Source organism: Pleurodeles waltl, chromosome 4_2 (genome assembly GCF_031143425.1).
Source record: "Pleurodeles waltl isolate 20211129_DDA chromosome 4_2, aPleWal1.hap1.20221129, whole genome shotgun sequence".
NCBI classification, from domain to species: domain Eukaryota; kingdom Metazoa; phylum Chordata; class Amphibia; order Caudata; family Salamandridae; genus Pleurodeles; species Pleurodeles waltl.
Genome location: NC_090443.1, coordinates 91116993 through 91140810, shown reverse-complemented (window position 1 = coordinate 91140810; position 23818 = coordinate 91116993). Strand labels below are relative to the sequence as shown.

Sequence of the window (23818 nt, the reverse complement as noted above, 5' to 3'; positions counted from 1 at the left end):
GTGTAAAGAGCTCTTTCAGCAACTGAATCTAGCTGTGGAAAGAAGACTGGCAATTCCACTGACTGATGTGAAATGGTGAAAACTACTTTAGGTAGGAATTTTGGGTGTCTCTCTATTTTATTTCTGTGAATTTGTAAAAAAGGTTTTTGTGAAGTGAATGCCTGAATTTCACTAACTCTCCTTAAGGAAGGGATTGCTACTAGAAATGCAACCTTCCATGAGAGAAATTGCAGAGTGCAAGAATGAATAGGTTCAAGTTGTGGACCCATAAGCCTTTCGAACACAATGTTAGGATTCCAGGCAGGTACTGGTGGAGCTCTAGGTGGAATAATTCTTTTAAGGCCTTTTGGAGGTAGGCAGCTATTGCTGTTAAATGGATTTTAATAGATGAGTATGCAAGATTTGATTTTTGTTAATGAAGCAAATAACAGACAATATCCTGTACTGATGCTTTAAGTGGATTAATGTTTTTGGGTTGACAGTAATATACAAAACGTTTCCATTTAGCTGCATGACACTGTCTGGTTGTAGGTTTGCCTGCTTCCTTTAGAATATCCAAGCATTCTGTTGGAAGCTGTAGGTATCCAAACTCTATGACCTCAGGAACTAAATCGCCAGGTTGAGCACACTGGGACTGGGATGCCTGAGTAGACCTTTGTTTTGAGTCAATAGGTCCGGTCTGTTTGGAAGCTTGTGATTTGGATCTGTCTGTAGTACCACAAGTGTGGTGTACCAGTGTTGACGTGCCCACGTGGGAGCTACGAGTATCATGGTGAGGGAAGTGTGGCGGATCTTACTGACCAGAAACGGAATTAGTGTGAGGGGGGAAAAAGCGTAAGCAAATATCCCTGACCAATTGATCCATAGAGCATTTTCCTTGGATTGAGGGTGTTGGTACCTGGATCTGAAATTTGGGTATTTTGCTTTTTCGCTTGTGGCAAAAAGGTCTATGTCTGGGGTTCCCCACATCTGGAAGTATTGTTGAATCACCTGTGGGTGAATCTCTCATTCGTTTATTTGTTGCTGCGTCCTGCTTAAAAGGTCCACTAGTTGACCCTACTAGTAGTTGAATGTGATTGTGAATTGCTCATTTCCAAACTGTCTGAGCTAGAAGGGACAACTGAGATGGGTGTGCTCCACCCTGTTTTTGAGGATAATACATTGGGTTCATGTTGTCTGTCCTTGTGTTGTGTGTGATCTGTGGTTGGAAAGCTTTGAGTGCTAGGAACACCGCTAATAATTCCAAATGGTTTACGTGATAGGTTTGTTGAATTGAGTCCCATTCTCCTTGTATGGTAAGGTTGTTGAGATGGACTCCCCAACCAATCATTGATGCATCTGTTGCGATTATGGTCTGTGGCACAGGCTCCTGAAATGACCGCCTTTTAATAAGTTGGGGTGATTCCACCCAGGCAGAGAGTTGTAAGGTTGGGGTCCAACAACACTAGATCGTGAAGTTGACCCTGTGCCTTAGACCATTGCTGCAGGAGACACTGTTGTAGGGGTCTCATGTTTAGATATGCATTGAGTACTAGTGCTATGCATGATGCCGTCATTCCCAAAATTTTCATGATAAACCTTACTGCGTAAGGGTGATTGTATTGTAGTTTAGATATGAGATTGTGGAAAGCTTGAATTTTCAGTGGGTTTGGGTACGCTAATGCTGATTGAGTGTTCAGAGTTGCTCCCAGATGCAGTTGAATTTGTGCTGGTTGCAGATGAGATTTTTGGTAATTGATTGTGAATCTTACATTGTGTAGGATGTCCACTGTGTACTGTATGTTGTTGTTGACAGGACTGAATGGTGCTGGCTTTTATGAGCCACTCGTCCAGATAGGGAAAGACATGTATATGTTGCCTTCGGAGGTATACCGCAACCACTGCGAGCCATTTGGCGAATACCCTTGGTGCTGTTGTTGCTCCAAAGGGTAGTACTTTGAACTGGTAGTGCTTGCCTGCTATCACAAATCTTAGAAATTTGCTATGTGCTAGATGTATGGGAATGTGGAAGTAAGCATACTTTAGATTTAATGCGGTCAAGTAGTCTTGTTTTTATAGCAGGGGAATGATGTCCTGTAGAGTGACCATGTGGAAGTGCTCTGACAGAATATACTGATTGAGGGGTCTGAGATCCAGGATTGGTCTGAGTGTACCATCCTTCTTTGGTATGAGGAAATATAAGGAATATAGTCCTGACCATTGTTGGGCTATAGGTACAATCTCTATTGCATCTTTGAGTAGAAGTGATTGTACCTCTTGTTTTAATAAATGTGGAGTAGAGAGGAGTTCTGGGCAATAACCATGCTGGATAATTGATAGCACCCATTGATCTGTTGTAATGTTGTGCCATTGTTGGTGGACATTTTCCAGTCTTCCTCCCACAGGAAATGTATGCTGTGTGGGGATGTGCAAAAAGTCACTGTTTGGTTGAGGTGGAGGAACCTCTTGTGGTGTCTGATTTAACTCTAACTCTAAATTTATTTTCTTGGTAAAAGCCTCTGTTGTAAAATTGTGGCCCCTGTTTCAGTTGGGATGTGGATGGCTCTGAGATTGATGGTTTAAGGCCATCTCTGAACTGGGGCCTACAAAAAGTTCCCCGAGTAAGGGTAGTGTAAAGGGCACCCATAGCCTTAGCTGTATCAGAGTCTTTCTTCAGCTTTTCTATGGTGGTATCCACTTCTGGGCGAAATAAGTGTTGCTTATCAAAAGGCATATTCAGTACTGCCTGTTGTATTTCAGGTTTGAACCCTGAAGTTCTTAGCCATGCGTACCTTCTAATAATCACACTGGTGTTGATGCCCATTGCTGCTGTGTCTGCTGCATCTAAGACAGATTTGATTATTTGAGATAGCCTGTCCCTCTGTTACTACCAGGTGTGCCCTTTTCTGGTGTTCTGGTGGAAGGTACTGTAAGAACGCCTCCATCTCATCCCAATGAGCTCTATCGTTTCTTGCTAACTGAGTTTGAAAATGCACAATCCTCCAGTGATTAGCAGCTTGAGTTGCTAATCTTTCCCCAGCTGCATCAAATTTACGACTTTCTTTGTCTGGGGGAGGAGCATCACCTGTGGATTGGCTATTTGCCCTTTTCCTTTCTGCACTGACAACTATACAGTCAGGTAGCAATTGCTGTGTAATGAAGTGGATCTGAAGGTGCAGGTTTGTACTTTTTGTCTACCCTTAGTGTGATCATTGTAGACTTCACTGACTCTTTAAAAATGTAATCTGCATGTTTAAGCATGCCTGGGAGCATAGGTAGACATTGATACTCCTTGTGAGTGGATGTTAATGTGTTGAATAGGAAGTCAGCCTCAATGGGATCTGTATGCAGCTGCACGCTGTGATATGCAGCTGCCCTAGCCATCACCTGATTGTAGGCAGTGGTGTCTTCAGGTGGAGATGGCCTAGTAGGGTATAAATCAGGATCAGTGGAAGGTATGGGATCTGAATCTTATAAGTTCCATGGATCTACATCGTGATGAGTATCACCTAAATCATCCCCATGTACAGAGATAGAGGATTGTGGAGAAAATTGTGAAGGTGGTGGAGTATCTGGTGGTGAAGAAGCAGGAAGTAAAGGAGAATGTGGTGGTGAAGGCTGTTGTAGTGCCTTTGGTTTTTCCTTATGCTTAAATATCTTAGCATGTGGAGGACAAGCTTCTAGAGTCTCTTGGAAAGTTAACTTTCTCTTTGTTGTAGGAGGAGGGGAAGCAATAATTCTTCTGGTGTCCTTGTGTATATGGATTTTGTGCTGTTTAGCATCCATTACTTCTAATATGGGTCTTATTTCAGAAGACTCCTCAGTAGTTGGAGCCTATTTTCCACCTACAGATTTCAGCTCCGAAAGTTTGGAGACTGAATGTTTTAATCGGGCTGAAAATGTTGGCTTGGAAATGGATGGCAGTTTCTTCAGCTCCAATGTGGAAGTCTCTGTTTTTCGACTATCCCGAAACAGTTGTGGCATGCTGTTTGGTCGGCACCGAATGCACTTTGGTCTTCAGTTTTGGTTCCGAACCCAAAGGTTTGTCATCTGCCTGTGTTTTTCGGGTCAGATCATGGCGGGCAAGCAGTGGTGGACCCAAAACCAGTGCTGAAGTCTTTTTGGTGCCTTTGGGTGATGGGAAGGGGCTGATATACCCACGTACTGTGCCACTGGAAAAGCTTGGCTGTCACCCTCAGAATCTTGATCCAAGTTGGAGCCTGCAATGGAAACTGCAGCCTGATGAGCCATCTCTTCCTGAGCGCGTTCTTCTCTGAAGATATTGGGCGTTGTTTCGATGACTTGGATGCCATCTCCTGCCGACATGCTCTTCGAGCCCTAAGAGTTTTCTTCGAACAGGAGGATCAACACGTTTCACAACTTTCTTCTCTGTGATCTGGAGAAAGACGGAGATTGCACACAAAGTGCTGATCGGTGTATGGAAACTTTGCATGACACCGAGGGCAAAAGTGAAACAGGGTCCGTTCATCAGCCTGACATCGTTAGACAACCACGAGTCTAAGTAGGCCCAAGAAGGGTGCTGTCGCCTGAAAAGGGTGTTTAATCAGCTCCAACAATCGGATTGAATATAAGTTAGAAAACGTGATCGAGAACTATACCGACGTTTATAGAAAGAAGAGAGAAGTTCAGATAGTACTGAACCGAAATCTACCAGAGCGAGAGGAAACACGTCTGAACCGGATGACGGAAGGAAAACAATCTAATAAAGGACTCGATGCCCATGTGCACCATTACTGAGAGGAGAAGTCATGCGATCTCGTGACTAAAAAAATCTTCTACGAAGAAAAACAACTTGTAGCACTCCGAGCTCAACACTAGATGGTGGATTTATGCAAAGCATGTGTATCTGCAGCTATACATGCCATCAAACATATGGAAAATGTCACTTACCCAGTGTACATCTGTTTGTGGCATGTTCCGCTGCAGATTCACATGCTGTGCACTGTTCCTGCCATCTAGTGATGGGCTCGGAGTGTTACAAGTTGTTTTTCTTTGAAGAAGTCTTTTCGAGTCACGGGACTGTAGTGTAGAGTAAGTGTAAGTAAAGGGATGCCCATGCAAATGAGAATGTAAATGAACTGCAATGGCCACAGGTGTCAGGGGAGGAGGGTGGGCACATGTGGATCTACAGCACTACATGCCACAAACAGATGGTTACTGGGTAAGTAACATTTTCTATTTGATGGCATGTGTAGATACACATGCTTTGCATAGACTGTAAGGCAGTACCCTCGGAAAGTGGTGTCTAACTTGTGGGTGTTGCGGTTGTTTGTAAAAATGTGCGTAGCACTGTCTAACCAACATTAGCTTGTTGCCATGCGGAAACATCCACATTATAGTATTTAGTGAAGGTGTGTGGTGTGTGGTGTAGACTATGTAGCTGCCTTACATAAATCAGCCATAGGTATATTACCCAGGAAAGCCATTGAATTCTCTATTTTACGGGTAGAATGTGCTTTAGGAGGTGAAGGCAGAGTTCTTTTAGCCTTAATATAACATGTTTATTTACGTTTAACTAGTCACCTAGAATTGTCCGATTTAGAAATGGGCTTTCCTTTGTGAGGGGGTGAAAAAGCTGCAAAAAGTTGTTTGGTTTTACGAAATTCTTTAGTTTTGTCAAAGTAGTACATAAGAGCTCTTTTAACATCTAATGTATAAAGAGCCTTTTCCGCAATGGTTTCTGGGTGGAGGAAGAACACATTTCAAAGACTGATTAAGGTGGGAGAGGCAGACCACCTTTGAAAGGAACTTTAGGTTTGTGCGAAGTACACCCTATCTTTAAGTAGCTGGAAGAAAGGTTCTTCCAAGATTAGTACCTGGAGCTCACTGACATGCCTGTGTGAAGTGATGGCAATGAGAAAAGCAACCTTCTAAGATAGATATTGGAGGGAGAAATTGTGTTGTGGTTTGAACCGAGGACCCATAAATCTTGTGAGAACAAGGTTAAGATTCCATGCAGGTGCTGGAGGAACCTGTGGTGGAATTACTCTTAAGACCTTCCATGAAGACTTTAATGACTGGAATTTTAAACAAACACAGATGTTGTCTGTTTTGAAGGTAGGCAGCAAATGCTGCTAAATGTAAGCATATGGATGAGAATACAAGACCAGAGTGTTGTAGATGTAGCAGGTAGCAATGTTTTGTGTTGCTGCATTAAATGGATTGATACTGTTGTTATGACGTTAAACAGCCAAACCTCTTCCATTTAGTGGCATAACATGCTCTAGTAGTCAATCTGCGGGTTTCTTTAAGAATGCTCTTTGTAGGAAAGCACCCATTTCTGACATGGTCTTCCCCACTTTTTGCCTGATAATCAATGCAATTTTGACTCTAAGTGCACTGGGTTCCACCTAACCAGGTCCCCAGTATCAGATCTCTTTCCTTAAAACTGGGCAATTGTTCTCCATTAGCAATACCTTTGCCCCCTTCAAGTCCCTAATAAATGGTACCCCTGGTACCTAGGTCATGGGTACCAAAGAGGGTGCCCAAGGTCGGTAGCCTGCATTGTGCCACTCTCAGGGACCCTCTCAACCAACACAGGCAGACTGCCATTGCAGGCTGCTTGTCTTGGTGCAGCTACAAGTGAAAACTCGACGTAGCACACAGCCTTTGTACAATGTCCCCTAAGCACTGCATGCAATATATGTAAGCCACCCCTACAGCAGGACTTATAGCCCCAAGGCAGAGTGCATTATATTACATGTGATGCCCAGCTATGTCTTTGTCGATTCTTACACATAGTGAGTGAACAGGGAAGCCATTTCAAATGCATGTGTTGGACACTGGTCAATACAAATTCACCAGCTGCGTGAAATAGGGATGTTGTGTATCAATTCTCGCATTAATAAAACCTCACTGATGCCAGTGATGGATTTATTAATAAATGCACCCAGAGGGCACTTTAGTGGTGCCCCCTGAAAACCTACCAACTACATGTGGGGGGCTGACTAGTTTCAGACAGCCTGCCACCACCAGATAAGATTCTTGCCCCATATGGTGAGAGCCTTTGCTCTCGGGTGGTAAGAAACAAAGCCTGCTCTGGCAAGGTGTTTACCCACATGTGATTCTGCAGCCCAAGGCAGGGGCTTCAAAGAACACCACAGCCCTTGGTATGCAGATCAGGCTTCACTCAAAGGAGAAATGCCGACCCCCCTGCTCCAGGCCCCATTTGGCACCTGGACAGGTGGGAAATTTAGTATTCAGAGAGGTGTGCTCACCCCTCAGGTCAGCTCCACCCCTAAGGTGTGCTGCCTGATGTGGACACAACATTTAGAAATCTGCCTTCTTGGTGTTGGCAGATGTAGGAACTCTGAAACAGGGTTATGCCCACTTCCCACATGAAGCAGTCATATAGGGGGTGTTGTGACCCCAAGGGGTAAGTAACATATTGGCTACTACCCTACACTTCCCCAAAGCCCCCCAAATACAATATTCAGAATAGCCCCTGGCACCAGAAAAGCAGACCCTGCTGACCTAAAGGACACTCCAGAGATGCAAAAGGCAAGAACTGAAGATCTATGACTGACTCAGAGCCAACCCTGATAGCCGGCTGACTGACAGTTGCAAGAAAGATGCCTTGTACTCCAGCTGCTGAATCTTCCAAAAGCCTGGGAAGACTGCCAGCCTTCACCTCAGCACAAGGACCTCGCATGGAGCATCAGAGTTACTTACCTGCACCTTTGCAGGCACCCAAGGAACCGAGAGGAGGACTCTGGATCGTCAAACCATTACGCCAGACAACACCACTGCACCTGAGCCCCCAAGCCAGAGATCAAGTGGGCAAACTGTGCCAACGCGGTCCCCAGCCTCTCCAGAAACAAAGACCATCATGAGTCCTCCCCACTGCGACCTTCACCTGGATGCCAGCAATATTTGTGCAGGCCCCCTCCACCCACCTCCGGTGATAGCAACACAACGCTCCACTGCACCTATGAACCCGGAGGAGGGGAAAAGGTTAATTGGTGTTGCAACATCCCCCAGGCTCATGAGACCTAAACCCTCTTGTTGGTTTAGCCGGACTAGTCCCTCAGTCCATATTTAGTAAAGAAGGGGGGGGTGGTGTATAATGAGGGGCAAGAAAAGGCGCTCCGGGAAAGTCAGCCCACAAATGTACCACAAAAGGTGCCTTCACAAGGGACTACACCCAACCCTAAGGGTTTACAGAAAAAACAAAACTAATGAAACATAAGTGTGAGGCACTCTTAACAAGTAAATGCATATTACAAAACCTTCTCTGAGATATTACACCAAAGGATTTAACAATCAAAGTCAAAACTGTTTGAATATGTGGTCAAGTCCGCGTAGTTTATTGTCCGCGTAGTTTTAGTTTTCTAATTCTAACTTTTCATTTATAATTTCCAGCCCTGAAGAAGTCGTTGGGGTTATTTGCCCATGACGAAACACGTGTTGGCTTGAAATATCGGGTGTTTGGACTGTTTTTGAAGACTTCTCTCAATAAACTACGCGGGCTTGACCACATATTCAAACTGTTTTGACTTTGATTGTTAAATCCTTTGGTCCCTCAGTCCATGCCTGCAGTCTGTTTCTGTGGGCCCCCTCCACCGGGAACAGAAATCCTGACAGAACAAGACCCCTCTGCACCTGGACAGAGACGGGGAGGACCACTGGTGTCCCTACATCCCCAAGCATCGAAAGTCCAATATGCAGCTTTTTTTCTCAATCGGACCAATCCCCATGGACTACCACTGGTCACCATATGCCATATTACACCTCTGCACTTGGCTACCCCAGTGCAGCCCGTTGTGACCTGTTGGAGTGGTTCTAACCTTTCCCCAGTACTTACCTTAAGTCCAGGAGATTGGTTTTGTAAGTTGCTGCACTGCACTTGTTTGCCGTATTCAAATTTGCTCAATAGGATATTGTAGCTTCCAAAAAAAGTGTTGACTTAAAAACTGTAAAGATTTTTCTTGAAAAACGTATGTAAAGAAATGGCTCCCTGTTGCAGTTACCCCCCACTTTTTGCCTGATACTGATGCTGACTTGACTGAGAAGTGTGCTGAGGCCTGCTAACCAGGCCCTAGCACCAGTGTTCTTTCACCTAAAATGTACCATTGTCTCCACAATTGGCACAACCCTGGCACCCAGGTAAGTCCCTTGTAACTGGTACCCCTGGTACCAAGGGCCCTGATGCCAGGGAAGGTCTCTAAGGGCTGCAGCATGTCTTATGCCACCCTAGGGACCCCTCACTCAGCACAGACACACTGCTTGCCAGCTTGTGTGTGCTGGTGGGGAGAAAATGACTAAGTCGACATGGCACTCCCCTCAGGGTGCCATGCCAACCTCACACTGCCTGTGGCATAGGTAAGTCACCCCTCTAGCAGGCCTTACAGCCCTAAGGCAGGGTGCACTATACCACAGGTGAGGGCATATGTGCATGAGCACTATGCCCCTACAGTGTCTAAGCAAAACCTTAGACATTGTAAGTGCAGGGTAGCCATAAGAATATATGGTCTGGGAGTCTGTCAAAAACGAACTCCACAGCTCCATAATGGCTACACTGAATACTGGGAAGTTTAGTATCAAACTTCTCAGAATAATAAACCCACACTGATGCCAGTGTTGGATTTATTAAAAAATGCACACAGAGGGCATCTTAGAGATGCCCCCTGTATTTTACCCAATTGTTCAGTGCAGGACTGACTGGTCTCTGCCAGCCTGCTGCTGAGAGACGAGTTTCTGACCCCATGCGGTGAGAGCCTTTGTGCTCTCTGAGGACAGAAACCAAGCCTGCTCTGGGTGGAGGTGCTTCACACCTCCCCCCTGCAGGAACTGTAACACCTAGCAGTGAGCTTCAAAGGCTCAAGCTTCGTGTTACGATGCCCCAGGGCACTCCAGCTAGTGGAGATGCCCGCCCCCTGGACACAGCCCCCACTTTTGGCGGCAAGTCCAGGAGAGATAATGAGAAAAACAAGGAGGAGTCACTGGCCAGTCAGGACAGCCCCTAAGGTGTCCTGAGCTGAGGTGACTCTGACTTTTAGAAATCCTCCATTTTGTAGATGGAGGATTCCCCCAATAGGAATAGGGATGTGCCCCCCTCCCCTCAGGGAGGAGGCACAAAGAGGGTGTAGCCACCCTAAAGGACAGTAGCCATTGGCTACTGCCCTCCCAGACCTAAACACGCCCTTAAATTTAGTATTTAAGGGCTCCCCTGAACCTAAGAATTTAGATTCCTGAAACTACAAGAAGAAGAGGACTGCTGAGCTGAAAAACCCCTGCAGAAGAAGAACAGAAGACACCAACTGCCTTGGCCCCAGTCTTACCGGCCTGTCTCCTGCCTTCCAAAGAAACCTGCTCCAGCGACGCTTTCCAAAGGACCAGCGACCTCTGAATCCTCAGAGGACTGCCCTGCTTCAAGAAAGACAAGAAACTCCCGAGGACAGCAGCACTGCTCCAAAAGAACTGCAACTTTGTTACAGAGGAGCAGTTTTAAAGACCCCTGCAAATCCCCGCAAGAAGCGTGAGACTTGCAACACTGCACCCGGCGACCCCGACTCGACTGGTGGAGAACCAACACCTCAGGGAGGACCCTCCGGCGACTCCGAGACCGTGAGTAACCAAAGTTGTCCCCCCTGAGCCCCCACAGCGACGCCTGCAGAGGGAATACCGAGGCTCCCCCTGACCGTGACTGCCTTACTCTAAGATCCCGACGGCTGGAAAAGACCCTGCACCCGCAGCCCCCAGCACCTGAAGGAACGGAACTTCTGTGCAGGAGTGACCCCCAGGAGGCCCTCTCACTTGCCCAGGTGGTGGCTACCCCGAGGAGCCCTCCCCTTTGCCTGCCTGCATCGCTGAAGAGACCCCTTGGTCTCTCATAGAAAACCATTGGAAACCCGACGCGTGTTTACACACTGCACCCGGCCGCCCCCGCGCTGCTGAGGGTGTACTTTTTGTGTGGACTTGTGTCCCCCCCCGGTGCCCTACAAAACCCCCCTGGTCTGCCCTCCGAAGACGCGGGTACTTACCTGCTGGCAGACTGGAACCGGGGCACCCCCTTCTCCCCATTGAAGCCTATGTGTTTTGGGCACCTCTTTGACCTCTGCACCTGACCGGCCCTGAGCTGCTGGTGTGGTAACTTTGGGGTTGCTCTGAACCCCCAACGGTGGGCTACCTTGGACCCAAAACTGAACCCTGTAGGTAATTTACTTACCTGCTAAAACTAACAATACCTTACCTCCCCCAGGAACTGTGAAAATCGCACTGTGTCCACTTTTAAAACAGCTATTTGTGTTTTACATGAAAAGTATATATGCTACTGTAATTATTCAAAGTTCCTAAAGTACTTACCTGCAATACCTTTCAAATGAGATATTACATGTAGAATTTGAACCTGTGGTTCTTAAAATAAACTAAGAAAAGATATTTTTCTATAACAAAACCTATTGGCTGGATTTGTCTCCGAGTGTGTGTTCCTCATTTATTGCCTGTGTGTATGTACAACAAATGCTTAACACTACTCCTTTGATAAGCCTACTGCTCGACCACACTACCACAAAATAGAGCATTAGTATTATCTCTTTTTGCCACTATCTTACCTCTAAGGGGAACCCTTGGACTCTGTGCATACTATTCCTTACTTTGAAATAGTGCATACAGAGCCAACTTCCTACAACGTACTACCCTGATCATATTGATTCTGGTGCCTAAATATATGTAAAGATACTTCTTATTTTTGTAAATTGGTGTGGCTCTCCTTATTGAGTCGTGCGTCTCATTTATTGACTGTGTTTTGGCAGAAATCTAACATTCTTCTCTGATACGCCTAAGGTTGCTCGACCACACTACCCACTAAGAGCACCTTGGGATTGCTAGAGCAAGCCCCAGCCCACTGGTAAGGTAACCCCTGGAGTCTTTGCATTTTGATACATCATATGAAGAGCCAACTGCCTACAGTAACCTTGTCCTTCGTAAGTAGCTTCCAAAAAATGTGGGGTCTGGACCGGTGCAAAGAAAAGCAGGTGCTGGAGGACGTGTGAACTTAAAACAGCTGTGCCAAATTACCCAAGCAAGAGTGGTCTCAGATAAAGGAGAAGAAAAGGATGTATTAGGTTATAATTAAATCATAGCTTAATATTTTTATATTTGGCAGGATACCCAGTAATAACCTAGTTGTTAGGATTTTGAATAAGATGGCCATAAACAGAAAACTACAATTAAATGTTGTAAACATTTTCTTATCTACTGCCAGCCGCCAATAGGTAATTACAGTTAGGACTAATTCTCATAGACAAAGCTTCTTTTGTTGTGCCAACAACTTTGGCACTGTTTGACGAATCTTCATAAAATTTTCAAAACGGGTACGCAAGTTAGTTCAGCTGCTGCCTGGAAAGTTTCAGTGTGATTCCTCAAGAGGGGGCTGAGAAGAATTGGGCCCTAAAATATGCTTTCCCATGCAATTTCCTATAATTATTTTAAACACGACTACAGTCCGGACTGCTGAACATAATTACACTAAATTTGGCAGGAAGCTAGATCTCGGTCGAGAAATATCTCTTTTTTTGACTTGGTGTAAATCCATTCAGTAAAAAGAAAATGGTTACAACACTTCAGCCAGGAAGTGTTGGCAAGCCATTTTGGGACTCTGACTCAGCAGAGCCCCCCAAAAATAAATAAATAAAAAAAGTTTAAAAAAGAGAGAGCCAGGGACAGTGTAGAAATACCCTGACTCCCAAGGTCTGATGGTGGAGTCCCACAGGGACCCCACTAAGGACAAAAAGCATTCTTTTAAAATGTATGCCAGGGAAACTGGATAGGGGATCAGCAAATCTCTGCAAACTTTTTAAAATGCATATTTGTTTTTACTTAAGCACCTGGGAGGGCCAGGTACCAGGGGCATATTTGAAAAAGCATATTTGGGAAGGGGCCACACGTCCTGGTGACCACCACGTTCTTGGGGCAAGGCCTATGTTTCTAAGGGGAGGGGGGCCAGGCAGACCCTCCTCCCAGGCCATTTTCAGCCCAGGGACACCACCTGCCCTGGGCAGGCCGATGTGAACAAGGGGAGGGGGCAGCATGGGGACCACAATCTCCACAGAACAATTTGAATGGAGTGAGGGGGCGGCCAGCCCCCCTTCTGAAGCCATTAATGGCCCTGGGGACCGCCAACCCCAAGGGACGGCTTCTTAAGTCCAGAGGTGCCCACCCTCAGAACATTGATGTTTGCTTTCAATTTGACAGTTCCCACCAAGCGAGAGCTAACTAAGTCTGCTACCAGTGGGTGGGAGCAGGAGAACTGCTCCCACCCACTGGGAGCAGACTTTATCTTTTGCTCTGCACACTGGCAGGAAATCATATAAAAAAAAAATGCTCCTGCATGCATGAAGCCGCATTTCTTCCTACTCCCTGCATTCAGGTGCAATGCCGGCTCCCGCTGGAGGCAGGGAGCAAGCAGGGGCCATTTGGGCACTCAGGAACCCTCCACGGCTCCCAAAAGTGCAGACTGGGTGGGCCCAGGACACCCAGCATGAAATGGTTGGGCCCTGGGGGTTGGGGTTCCCGGAACCAAAATCGGCCTGGGCAGTGGAGCCCCACAGCCCCTCTCCTCTTTTAGTATCTGGCTGGGCCTAGGGAATAGAGTTCCCCGGGGTTGTAATCGGCCTAGGGAGGAGGGCAGCGCTGCCACCCTACCCTTGCACTAACTGGCAGGGCCCACGGGGATGGGGTCCTCTGGTTCAAAATCATCCCAGGGAGGGGAGCTGCGCGTCCCCCCTCCCCTTGTAGTAATTGACTGAACTCCGGGGTATGAAGTCCTTGGGGCCGAAATCAGCCCAGAGAGGAGCCACGCGGCACCCTTCTCCTTTTAGTAATTGGGTGGGCTCCAGGGGATGGGGTCCTAGGTGCCATAACTGGCCCAGGGAAGGGTCTGTGTACCCCCTACTGGGATGCCTGCATATAGAGGGTGGGCCTACAGCCGAACCCCACCAAACACTGCCAAAGGCCGTGCAGGGTTGGGTGCCTGCATAGGGGATAGGCTGCAGGGCCTGGCAGCCCCACCTCGGCGCACAGACGAAGGTCGTGTGTGGAGCGGGATTGGTCACCTGCACGGGGGTTGGCCTCAGGGCCTGGCCACACACAGGCTGTGGCCAACCCCAGCCATGCAAGGCAACAGGTAGTGCATGGTGCAAGTTTGAGTGCCTAAATGGGTATTGGCGGCAGGGCTCGGCCTATGGACAGACCCTGCGGACAACCCATGCAATACACAGCCAAAGGCTGCACACAGTGGGGGTTGGATTAACAAAAGTTAATTAAATGTTATTAAACATAAAAAATAAAAATAAAACATTAGAAAGACCCTGCAGAAAAACCATAAGAATTTAAAAGTTACATTTATATTTGTGTCGAGAAACTATAAAACTCGTGCCCTTACTGCTGCTTACCCCACACATTACATCAGTAAAAATATCTTCTATGACATCATTTATAATATAACTGCAGCATTTGCAATAAAATTATTGATGAGAAAACAGTGCATGCCGCGGGCACAATTTATAGTTACCTTAGGGCATGAGTTATAGTTCCTTGAGATAAGTAGAAGTATAACTGTTGAATTTCTAAGGTTTTGTGAGTGTGAAATCTGAACCCAACTATCTATATATATGGAAAATGTCACTTACCCAGTGTACATCTGTTCGTGGCATGAGACGCTGCAGATTCACATGCTGTGCATTATCCTGCCATCTAGTGTTGGGCTCGGAGTGTTACAAGTTGTTTTTCTTCGAGGAAGTCTTTTCAAGTCACAAGACAGAGGGACTCCTCCCTTTCGGCTCCATTGCGCATGGGCGTCGACTCCATCTTAGATTGTTTTCCCCGCAGAGGGTGAGGTAGGAGTTGTGAGTATACTAGATGTGCCCATGCAATGGAGTAGGTATGTATGTACATAATGTGTATTAAAATAATAGTTATTTACAAATTTACAATTTTCATTCAACTAATAACGGCTACAGGCTCCCGGGGAGGTGGGAGGGTGCATGTGAATCTGCAGCGTCTCATGCCACGAACAGATGTACACTGGGTAAGTGACATTTTCCGTTCGGTGGCATGTGTAGCTGCAGATACACATGCTGTGCATAGACTAATAAGTAGTAATCTCCCCAAAATGCGGTGGCTTAGCCTGTAGGAGTTGAAGTTGTCTGAAATATTATTCTTAATACAGCCGGTCCTACTGTGGCTTGTTGCGTTGCTAACGCATCTACACAGTAATGCTTAGTGAATGTATGAGGCGTAGACCAAGTGGCTGCCTTACAAATTTCCGTCATAGGTATATTCCCAAGAAAAGCCATTGTGGCGCCTTTCTTCCTAGTGGAATGTGCTCTTGGTGTAATAGGTAGATTCTTTTTGCTTTAATATAGCAAGTTTGAATACATTTAACTATCGATCCATGCCTTGTTTGGATATAGGATTACCTGCATGAGGTTTTTGGAAGGCTACAAACAATTGTTTTGTTTTACAAAATTGTTTTGTTCTGTCAATGTAATACATTAGTGCTCTCTTTATGTCTAATGTATATAAGGCTCTTTCGGCTACTGAGTCTGGTTGCGGAAAGAATACTGGGAGTTCCACTGTTTGGTTTAGGTGGAATGGTGATATGACCTTTGGTAGGAATTTGGGATTTGTACGGAGAACCACTTTATGTTTATGTATTTGTATAAAGGGTTCTTGAATAGTAAATGCTTGTATCTCACTTACTCTTCTAAGTGATGTGATAGCTATTAGGAAGGCTACTTTTCAAGTTAAGTATTGCATCTCACAAGAGTGCATGGGTTCGAATGGTGGTCCCATGAGTTGTGTTAATACAATATTAAGGTTCCACGAAGGTACTGGTGGTGTCCTTGGGGGTATGATTCTTTTTAGGCCCTCCATAAATGCTTTGATGACTGGGATTCTAAAAAGCGATGTTGTATGTGTAATCTGCAAATAGGCAGATATTGTAGTGATATGTATTTTAATGGAAGAGAATGCTAGATTAGACTTTTGTAAGTGTAATAAGTAGCTTACAATATCCTTTGTGGAGGCATGTATTGGTTGAATCTGATTATTGTGGCAGTAGTAAACAAATCTTTTCCATTTTTTTGTGTAACAATGTCTCGTCGTATGTTTTCTAGCTTGTTTAATGACCTCCATACACTCTTGTGTAAGGTTTAAATATCCAAATTCTAAGACTTCAGGAGCCAGATTGCTAGATTGAGCGATGCTGGATTCGGGTGTCTGATCAGTTTGTGTTGTGTTAACAGATCTGGTATGTTTGGTAACTTGATGTGAGGTACTACTGATAAGTCCAACAGTGTTGTGTACCACGGTTGGCGAGCCCAGGTTGGTGCTATGAGTACTAGTTTGAGTTTGTTTTGACTTAGTTTGTTGACCAAATAAGGAATGAGTGGGAGCGGGGGAAAAGCGTAAGCAAGTATCCCTGACCAACTGACCCATAGTGCATTGCCCTTGGATTGAGGGTGTGGGTACCTGGATGCGAAGTTTTGGCATTTTGCGTTTTCTTTTGTTGTGAATAGGTCTATGTTTGGTGTTCCCCAGCGGAGGAAGTGATCCTGTAGGATCTGGGGATGAATTTCCCATTCGTGAGTTTGCAGGTGATCTCGACTGAGATTGTCGGCTAACTGGTTCTGAATGCCTGGGATGTATTGTGCTATTAGGCGAATGTGATTGTGAATTGCCCAATGCCAAAAAAATTTGTGCTAAGAGACACAGTTGTGACGAGTGTGTCCCTCCTTGTTTGTTGAGATAATACATTGTTGTCATGTTGTCGGTTTTGACAAGAATGCGTTTGTGAGCTATTAGTGGTTGAAATGCTTTTAATGCTAGAAACACTGCCAACAGTTCTAAGTGATTTATGTGGAGTTGTTTTTGTTGATTGTCCCATTGTCCCTGTATGCTGTGCTTGTTGAGGTGTGCTCCCCACCCCATCATGGAAGCATCTGTTGTGATCACATCTTGAGGCACTGGGTCCTGGAATGGCCGCCCTTGGTTTAAATTTATAGGGTTCCACCATTGAAGCGAGAAGTGTGTCTGGCTGTCTATCAACACTAGATCTTGGAGTTGACCCTGTGTTTGTGTCCATTGTTTTGCTAGGCACTGTTGTAATGGCCGCATGTGTAATCTTGTGTTTGGGACAATGGCTATGCATGAAGACATGAATGGATTGATAGTGTACGCCATGTATTACAAACCTTAAGTATTTTCTGTGAGAAGGATGGATGGGTATGTGAAAGTAGGCATCCTTGAGATCTAATGTTGACATGTAGTCCTCCTTTTTTAGTAAGGGAACCACGTCTTGAAGTGTTACCATGTGGAAGTGTTACGACTTGATGAAGAGATTCAGTGTTCTGAGATCTAATATAGGTCTTAACGTTTTGTCCTTATTTGGAATTCGGAAATATAGTGAGTAGACGCCTGTTCCTTTCTGATGGTTGGGTACTAACTCTATTGCTTGTTTTTGTAATAATGCTTGGACCTCTATTTGTAATAGGTCTAAGTGTTGTTTGGACATATTGTGTGCTCTTGGGGCACATCTGGCGGGACATTTATGAATTCTATGCAATAACCATGTTGGATAATGGCTAAGACCCATGCGTTCGTAGTAATGTGTGTCCAGTTTTGATAGTATGCGGTAAGTCTCCCCCCCCACTGGTGTTAAGTGTTGGGGTTTTGTGACATTGAAGTCACTGTTTGGTTTCGCTTGTTTTAGGTGTCTGGAACTTTCCCCTTCCTCTTGGGAATTGTCCACCTCTATATGAGCCACAAAACCCTCCCCTCTGGTATTGTGCCTGATAGGTGGGTCTGATTTGCGAGGTGGAAGGCTCTGGGGTTTGCATTCGAAACCCCCCTCTAAATTGTGGCTTTCTAAATGTGCCTCTGCCCTGTGGGGAGTAGAGCGCGCCCATGGCTTTTGCCGTGTCCGTGTCCTTCTTTAATTTGTCAATTGCTGTGTCCACTTCCGGCCCAAACAATTGTTCCTGGTTAAAAGGCATGTTCAACGCTGCTTGTTGGATTTCTGGCTTGAATCCCGAGCTTCGTAACCATGCATGCCTGCGAATGGTTACCGCAGTGTTGACCGTTCGTGCTGCCGTGTCTGCCGAGTCTAATGCGGACCTTATTTGGTTGTTGGATATTACTTGTCCTTCTTCTACAACCTGCTGGGCACGTTTCTGGTGTTCTTTGGGCAAGTGTTGTATAATGTGTTGCATCTCGTCCCTGTGTGCCCTGTCGTAGCAAGCAAGTAGGGCTTGTGAGTTTGCGATCCGCCATTGATTGGCTGCCTGTGCTGCCACTCCTTTGCCTGCTGCGTCAAACTTCCTACTCTCTTTGTCAAGCGGTGGAGCGTCTCCTGACGATTGAGAATTTGCCCTCTTTCTTGCTGCTCCTACAACCACCGAGTCTGGTGTAAGTTGTTGTGTTATAAACACAGGATCCGTTTGGGGAGGCTTGTATTTTTTCTCCACCCTAGGCGTGATAGCCCTTCCTTTAACTGGCTCCTGGAATACCTGTATTGCATGTTTGAGCATGCCCGGGAGCATTGGCAGACTCAGGTAGGAAGTGTGGGTGGATGCCAAGGTGTTGAACAGGAAATCATCCTCTATTGGCTCAGAGTGCATTGCTACATTGTGGAACGTAGCTGCCCTTGATAGTACCTGGGTATATGCAGTACTGTCCTATGGATACAAGTCCCATGCACCAGGATCATCCTGCGTCATCCCTGTATGCGTAGGTGACTGCATAGGAGGTGTTCCCACCAGAGACAACTGTGGTGAGTGTAGTGGTGAAGGTTGTGGAGAAAAACTTGGTGGTGGTGTTTTTTCTCTGGCCACCTTCGCCTTTGGCTGCATTTCTGACTCTTGAAATGCCAGTTTTCTTTTTGTTTTAATTGGAGGAATAGTTTGTATTTTTCCAGTCTCTTTCTGGATATGCAACCTCCTTTGAGTATGGTCTGGCTCAACCATACTTATTTCCTGCTCAAATCTGTGTTTTTCATGTATTTGGCTGGAAAGTCCTTGCTCTTCTGTGTAAGAGCTTCTTTTCGGCTCCGAAACCGCTTTTTTCGGTACCGATGTTTACGATAAAGTCTTTTTCGGTTCCAACGTTATTTTTCTCACCTTGGGTGAGTCGAACTCTTGGTGTGGAGATCGTTCGGTGCCGGAATCTCGACCGGAGTCAGAAGTCTTCGGCAAATCTCTGGCCTTTTTCGGTGCCGATGTTTGGTCACCTTCTTTTCAATGGGTTAAGCCATGGCCTGCTGGCGGTGGCGTCCCCTTGGCCTTAACGATCTTTGTGTGAGTTTTGGACGGGGCAGTTTTACTCACTGTTTTTTGCATCGTCGTGGTTCGCTCACTTTCAGAATCGTCAGAGTCCGTCCCCTGGATGGAAATTCTTTCCTCCTCCTCTGCGTCGAGGTGTTCTCTTGGTGTCGATGCCATTTGTCACAAGTATCCCCCCTGTGTTTTGGTGATAAACACAGATTAGAGACCAGGTGTTGGTCTGTATAAGGATACTTCGAGTGGCACTTCGGACAGAAGCGGAAGGGGGTCCGATCCATTAGTCTTCGTCGATGGATGCGTTCGGGTTGACCAGGCCCCGCTAAAGAGCGGAAGCCCCGAAGGGCCGCCGGAGCGCTTCTGCGATCGGTGCCGATACAATAACACTAACCCGGTACCAAGTAAGAACAATACCGTCGAATTTTCGATATTTAGCCAACTTTCCCGATTCGAAATACGGAGCGAAGAGGAACACATCCGAACCCGATGGTGGAAAGAAAACAATCTAAGATGGAGTCGACGCCCATGCGCAATGGAGCTGAAAAGGGAGGAGTCCCTCTGTCTCGTGACTCGAAAAGACTTCTTCGAAGAAAAACAACTTGTAACACTCCGAGCCCAACACTAGATGGCAGGATAATGCACAGCATGTGTATCTGCAGCTACACATGCCACCAAACATATATATACACCCATACACATATGCAAGTGTGAGGAATGGACCTTTTCCTCTTGAATGTATTAAAAAACAAACAACTGATGACAATTGTAACGCTACACTCCAGGAAAGTTTTATGTGCTTTTAATTCAGTCATGTGCATCACCAACCAAAACCACTGACACGTTTCGACCTCCCGGTCTTGATCACAGTGTGTAAGTATTTCCTCAATGTTTCTTATTTATAGTCTATCACCTCTACCATGCAGAGTGCATTGTGGGACATGTAGTGAGCTATTAAACCATTTATCTTAATAGAAGGATCTAACCCCTAATAATATTACCAAAAAAAGTTATAAAAAAAAAAAATCAGAAAGGTGCACAAAATTCAGGACAATAATCCTAACAGCTAATAAATATATAAATCCGTAAAGAAGAGAAAAACGAGAAAGAAAGGGGAATCCCATGTTAAATGTCAGTTTCATTTTGCTTGGCATTGGCACTCCTAAATATTAAGGGTTTGTTATTTAACTCACAATTCTCGATCTCTCATCTCTAAATATAATCACTATCTATGATCCATGTTGACACTTCCAATTGTTCTTACTACAGTGTATATTGCACACATTTGTGTACCAGTGTCTTGCATGTCCCCAATTGTGCCGCATACATCTTTTCCTGTAATCCACCCATTCATATTTTTATATGGTCCATTATGTATTAGTGTCTTTTCTAAAGATGTATGAGTGTCTCCAGTTATAAATGATAGTGAAGTTCCTCATCCCCATTAAGACGCCTGGGGATCTTGATTTTGAGCTGGATAATGAATTATGATTCATCTCTCGATCTCCTCCTCTCTCATTGCAATCAATGCTCGCAATTCCAAAGAATTTCATTACTGTCCAGCTTATTGCATCATGTGTCATCAAATGTTTTGCCATGGCATACGTCAGACCTTTATTTTGTACAGCTCTTATGTGTTCCAGAATGCGTTTTTTTAAGTGGCAGATCGTACTTCCTACATTACGTAGGCCACAGACACATTCTATTATATAGACCATATAGTTGGTATTATAAGTAATCCTCTTATTGATCGTCAGCTTTTTCCCTCGATAGTCGGAGTATTCTTTTGTATTCACCCCTATGCGACATGCCTTGCATCTCCCACAGCATACAAAGCCCGTCGTCTGAGCTGTTAAGCAGTTTAACGGTTTCTTTATCTGAAAGTGACTATTCACCAATAAGTCTTGTAAAGATGGTACCTTCTTGTATGTTATCATTGGTCTATCGCCAACCATTTTTCCAATATCTGGGTCCTTTTTTTATCACATCCCAGTTTTTGAGAGCATTCAGAGTTAGGTGATTTTCATTGCTGTATGTTATTACCAGTCTTATATTAGATTTGTTTTTGATAACATTAACCCTTGCTCTACTTAATATCTCCTCCCTTGTTCGAGATCTCGCTTTTTGTTCTCCAGATCTTATATCTTTATATTTGTATTTTCTATGAACGAACCTCTTTCTGGTTTCCATACATTTTTGTTCCATTTCTTGTTCAGTGGAACAATTTCGTTTGATCCTAATAAACTCTCCATAAGGTATATTCCTCTTGAGTGATATTGGGTGGAAGCTATCTCCATGCAATATACTATTTGTTGATGTCGCCTTTCGAAACAGAGTGGTCTTGATTTTGTTGTTCACTATATATACCAGTACATCCAAAAATTGGACACAGTCAGTACTCATATTATATGTAAATTGTATTCCCAGCTCATTTTGATTCAACTTTTCAAAATATTGCACATATTCCGTTCCATTCCAAATGATAAAAAGATTGTCTATATATCTCAATCAAATTATTGCTTTCTCTGCAAGTTCTTCATTGTCCTCTCCCCATGCAATGTGTTTCTCCCACCAACCCATGGTGAGATTCGCGTAACTGGGTGAAAAGGAAACACCCATCGCTGTCCCACAAATCTGGGCATATATTCGATGGTTGAACAAAAATATATTATTCCTCAGACATAACGCAATCATTTTCAATAACATTTGTGAATGTTTCAGTTTATTCATATCACGTAGTTGAAAGAAATAGTTATTGCTGTTAGTCCTAATTCATGACTGATGGAAGTATATAGGGATACCACATCAATAGTGATTAACTTGTATCCCTCTTCCCATCCAATACCAGCCAATATTCTCTAAAAGTCACCAGTATCCTTTATATAGGAACTAAGACTGAGTACCATGGGAGCTAAAAAAAATAATCCACATATGTTGAGACCTTTTCGTATAATGATCCACAACTGGAAATTATTGGACGTCCTGGTGGTTTCTTCAAGCTTTTGTGTATCTTTGGAAGAAAGTAAATTGTGGGCATGATAGGGCTTTCATTTTTCAAAAACAATCTTTCCCCATCATTTAGTAAACCCTCCTTATGCCAAATATTGATTCAACTCCAAAGTTAGTTCATTTAGGGGATTGTTATCCAATTTTAAATAGTGATTATTTACATTTAGTTGCCGATACGCTTCCTCCATATATTGTTGTTTTTCCATGATCACTATATTACCCCCCTGGTCAGCCGGTTTTATTTCCAGACTTTAATTTTCCATAAGTTCCTTCAATGCCTTTTGTTCTTGCAAGGTAATATTCTCCCTTTTAGTATTCTTGATCTTTTCTACTCGGTCTAGTTCTTCCACCACAAAGTCATGAAATGTATCCATCCTGTTGCCTGGTGACAATACCAGACAGAATTTAAATTTGGGCTTAAAGTCGGTTTGACAGTGTCCTCCTATGTCAATCCCCAGTTCCTCTAGGACTTGGGTTTTGGAAAGCTCCTGGTCTTCAAGATTATGCATCAAATCATAAGCTGTCTTCATATCAGATTTTTGTTGAATGATCAAATTAGAGGTAGATACTTCATGCTCACTCTGTAACCGATCCTTAGGAGTATGTTTGGAAAATAATTTGACCAATTTCAATTTACGCACAAATTTATATAAGTCAATTCTGGTGTCCACATAATCATAGTGCTTTTCCGGGCAGAACGAGAGTCCTTTATTAAAGAGAGTCCTCTCTTGTTGTGTCAGTCCGGGAGGTCGAAACGCGTCGGTGGTGTTGGTTGGTGATGCACATGACCGAATTAAAAGCACATAAAACTTTCTTGGTGTGCAGCGTTACAATTGTCGTTTGTTTTTATATATATATATTACACACACATATATATATACACATACATATGATGTGAATCTCTGAACAGACATATGCTGCAAAAATGAACAACCTATATAACACCAGTTTTGCAGATTTCCATCTTCTATATACTGCAACATTTGTATTTTTAATAAATAAATAAATACAAATAAAATAAAAGCAGAAAATTTAGCAGATTCAGCCATTAGATTGCACAGCAAACTGGGCCTGGCCTCCGCTGTAGACAAGACCGGACAACCTTGCACCACAGAGGCAAAAATGTACTTACCAGTCGCTATTAGGTGACTAACCAAGGTGTAGTTATCTTCCGCTCCTAGCAGGGAGCATGGGAAAACAACGCTATGGAATGGGACATTATCTTTGGCCATGAAATTGTAGAGCTGCACCTGAAATGAATGTAGACATCTTAAATTAGGGGTGCATAGTAGCAACACTATGCTGTGAAAGAGCTGAGTAGGATTATGTGCCTTCTGCAGAGATCAATACACAACCTGTGTTGTTAGGTTCAAGTTGAAAGAACTCCTCTGTAATGAGGCATTCAAGAAGGGAAACTCACCTGTTCTGGGTTCTTCCACCACTTCTCCCACTGATCTGTGTAGTTTGCAGTGATGGAGAGGTAGCCAATTGGAGCATCAAACCAGACATAGAACACCTGAGGGCCCAGTAAGGGA

The 23818-nt window shown here is 44.6% G+C and overlaps 1 protein-coding gene across 2 annotated transcripts in view; it reads right to left on the bottom strand.

The window, feature by feature from the left end:
• The window catches only part of MARS1 (methionyl-tRNA synthetase 1), a 212696-nt gene that overhangs the window by 99077 nt on the left and 89801 nt on the right, over window positions 1-23818 (bottom strand). For both annotated transcript variants that reach the window (XM_069230804.1, XM_069230805.1), the window contains exons 13-14: window positions 23704-23799; window positions 23416-23533 (exon numbers count right to left, since the gene is read on the bottom strand). In XM_069230804.1, the coding sequence (XP_069086905.1) occupies window positions 23416-23533; window positions 23704-23799 (214 nt within the window). The remainder of the gene's footprint in view (window positions 1-23415; window positions 23534-23703; window positions 23800-23818) is intronic.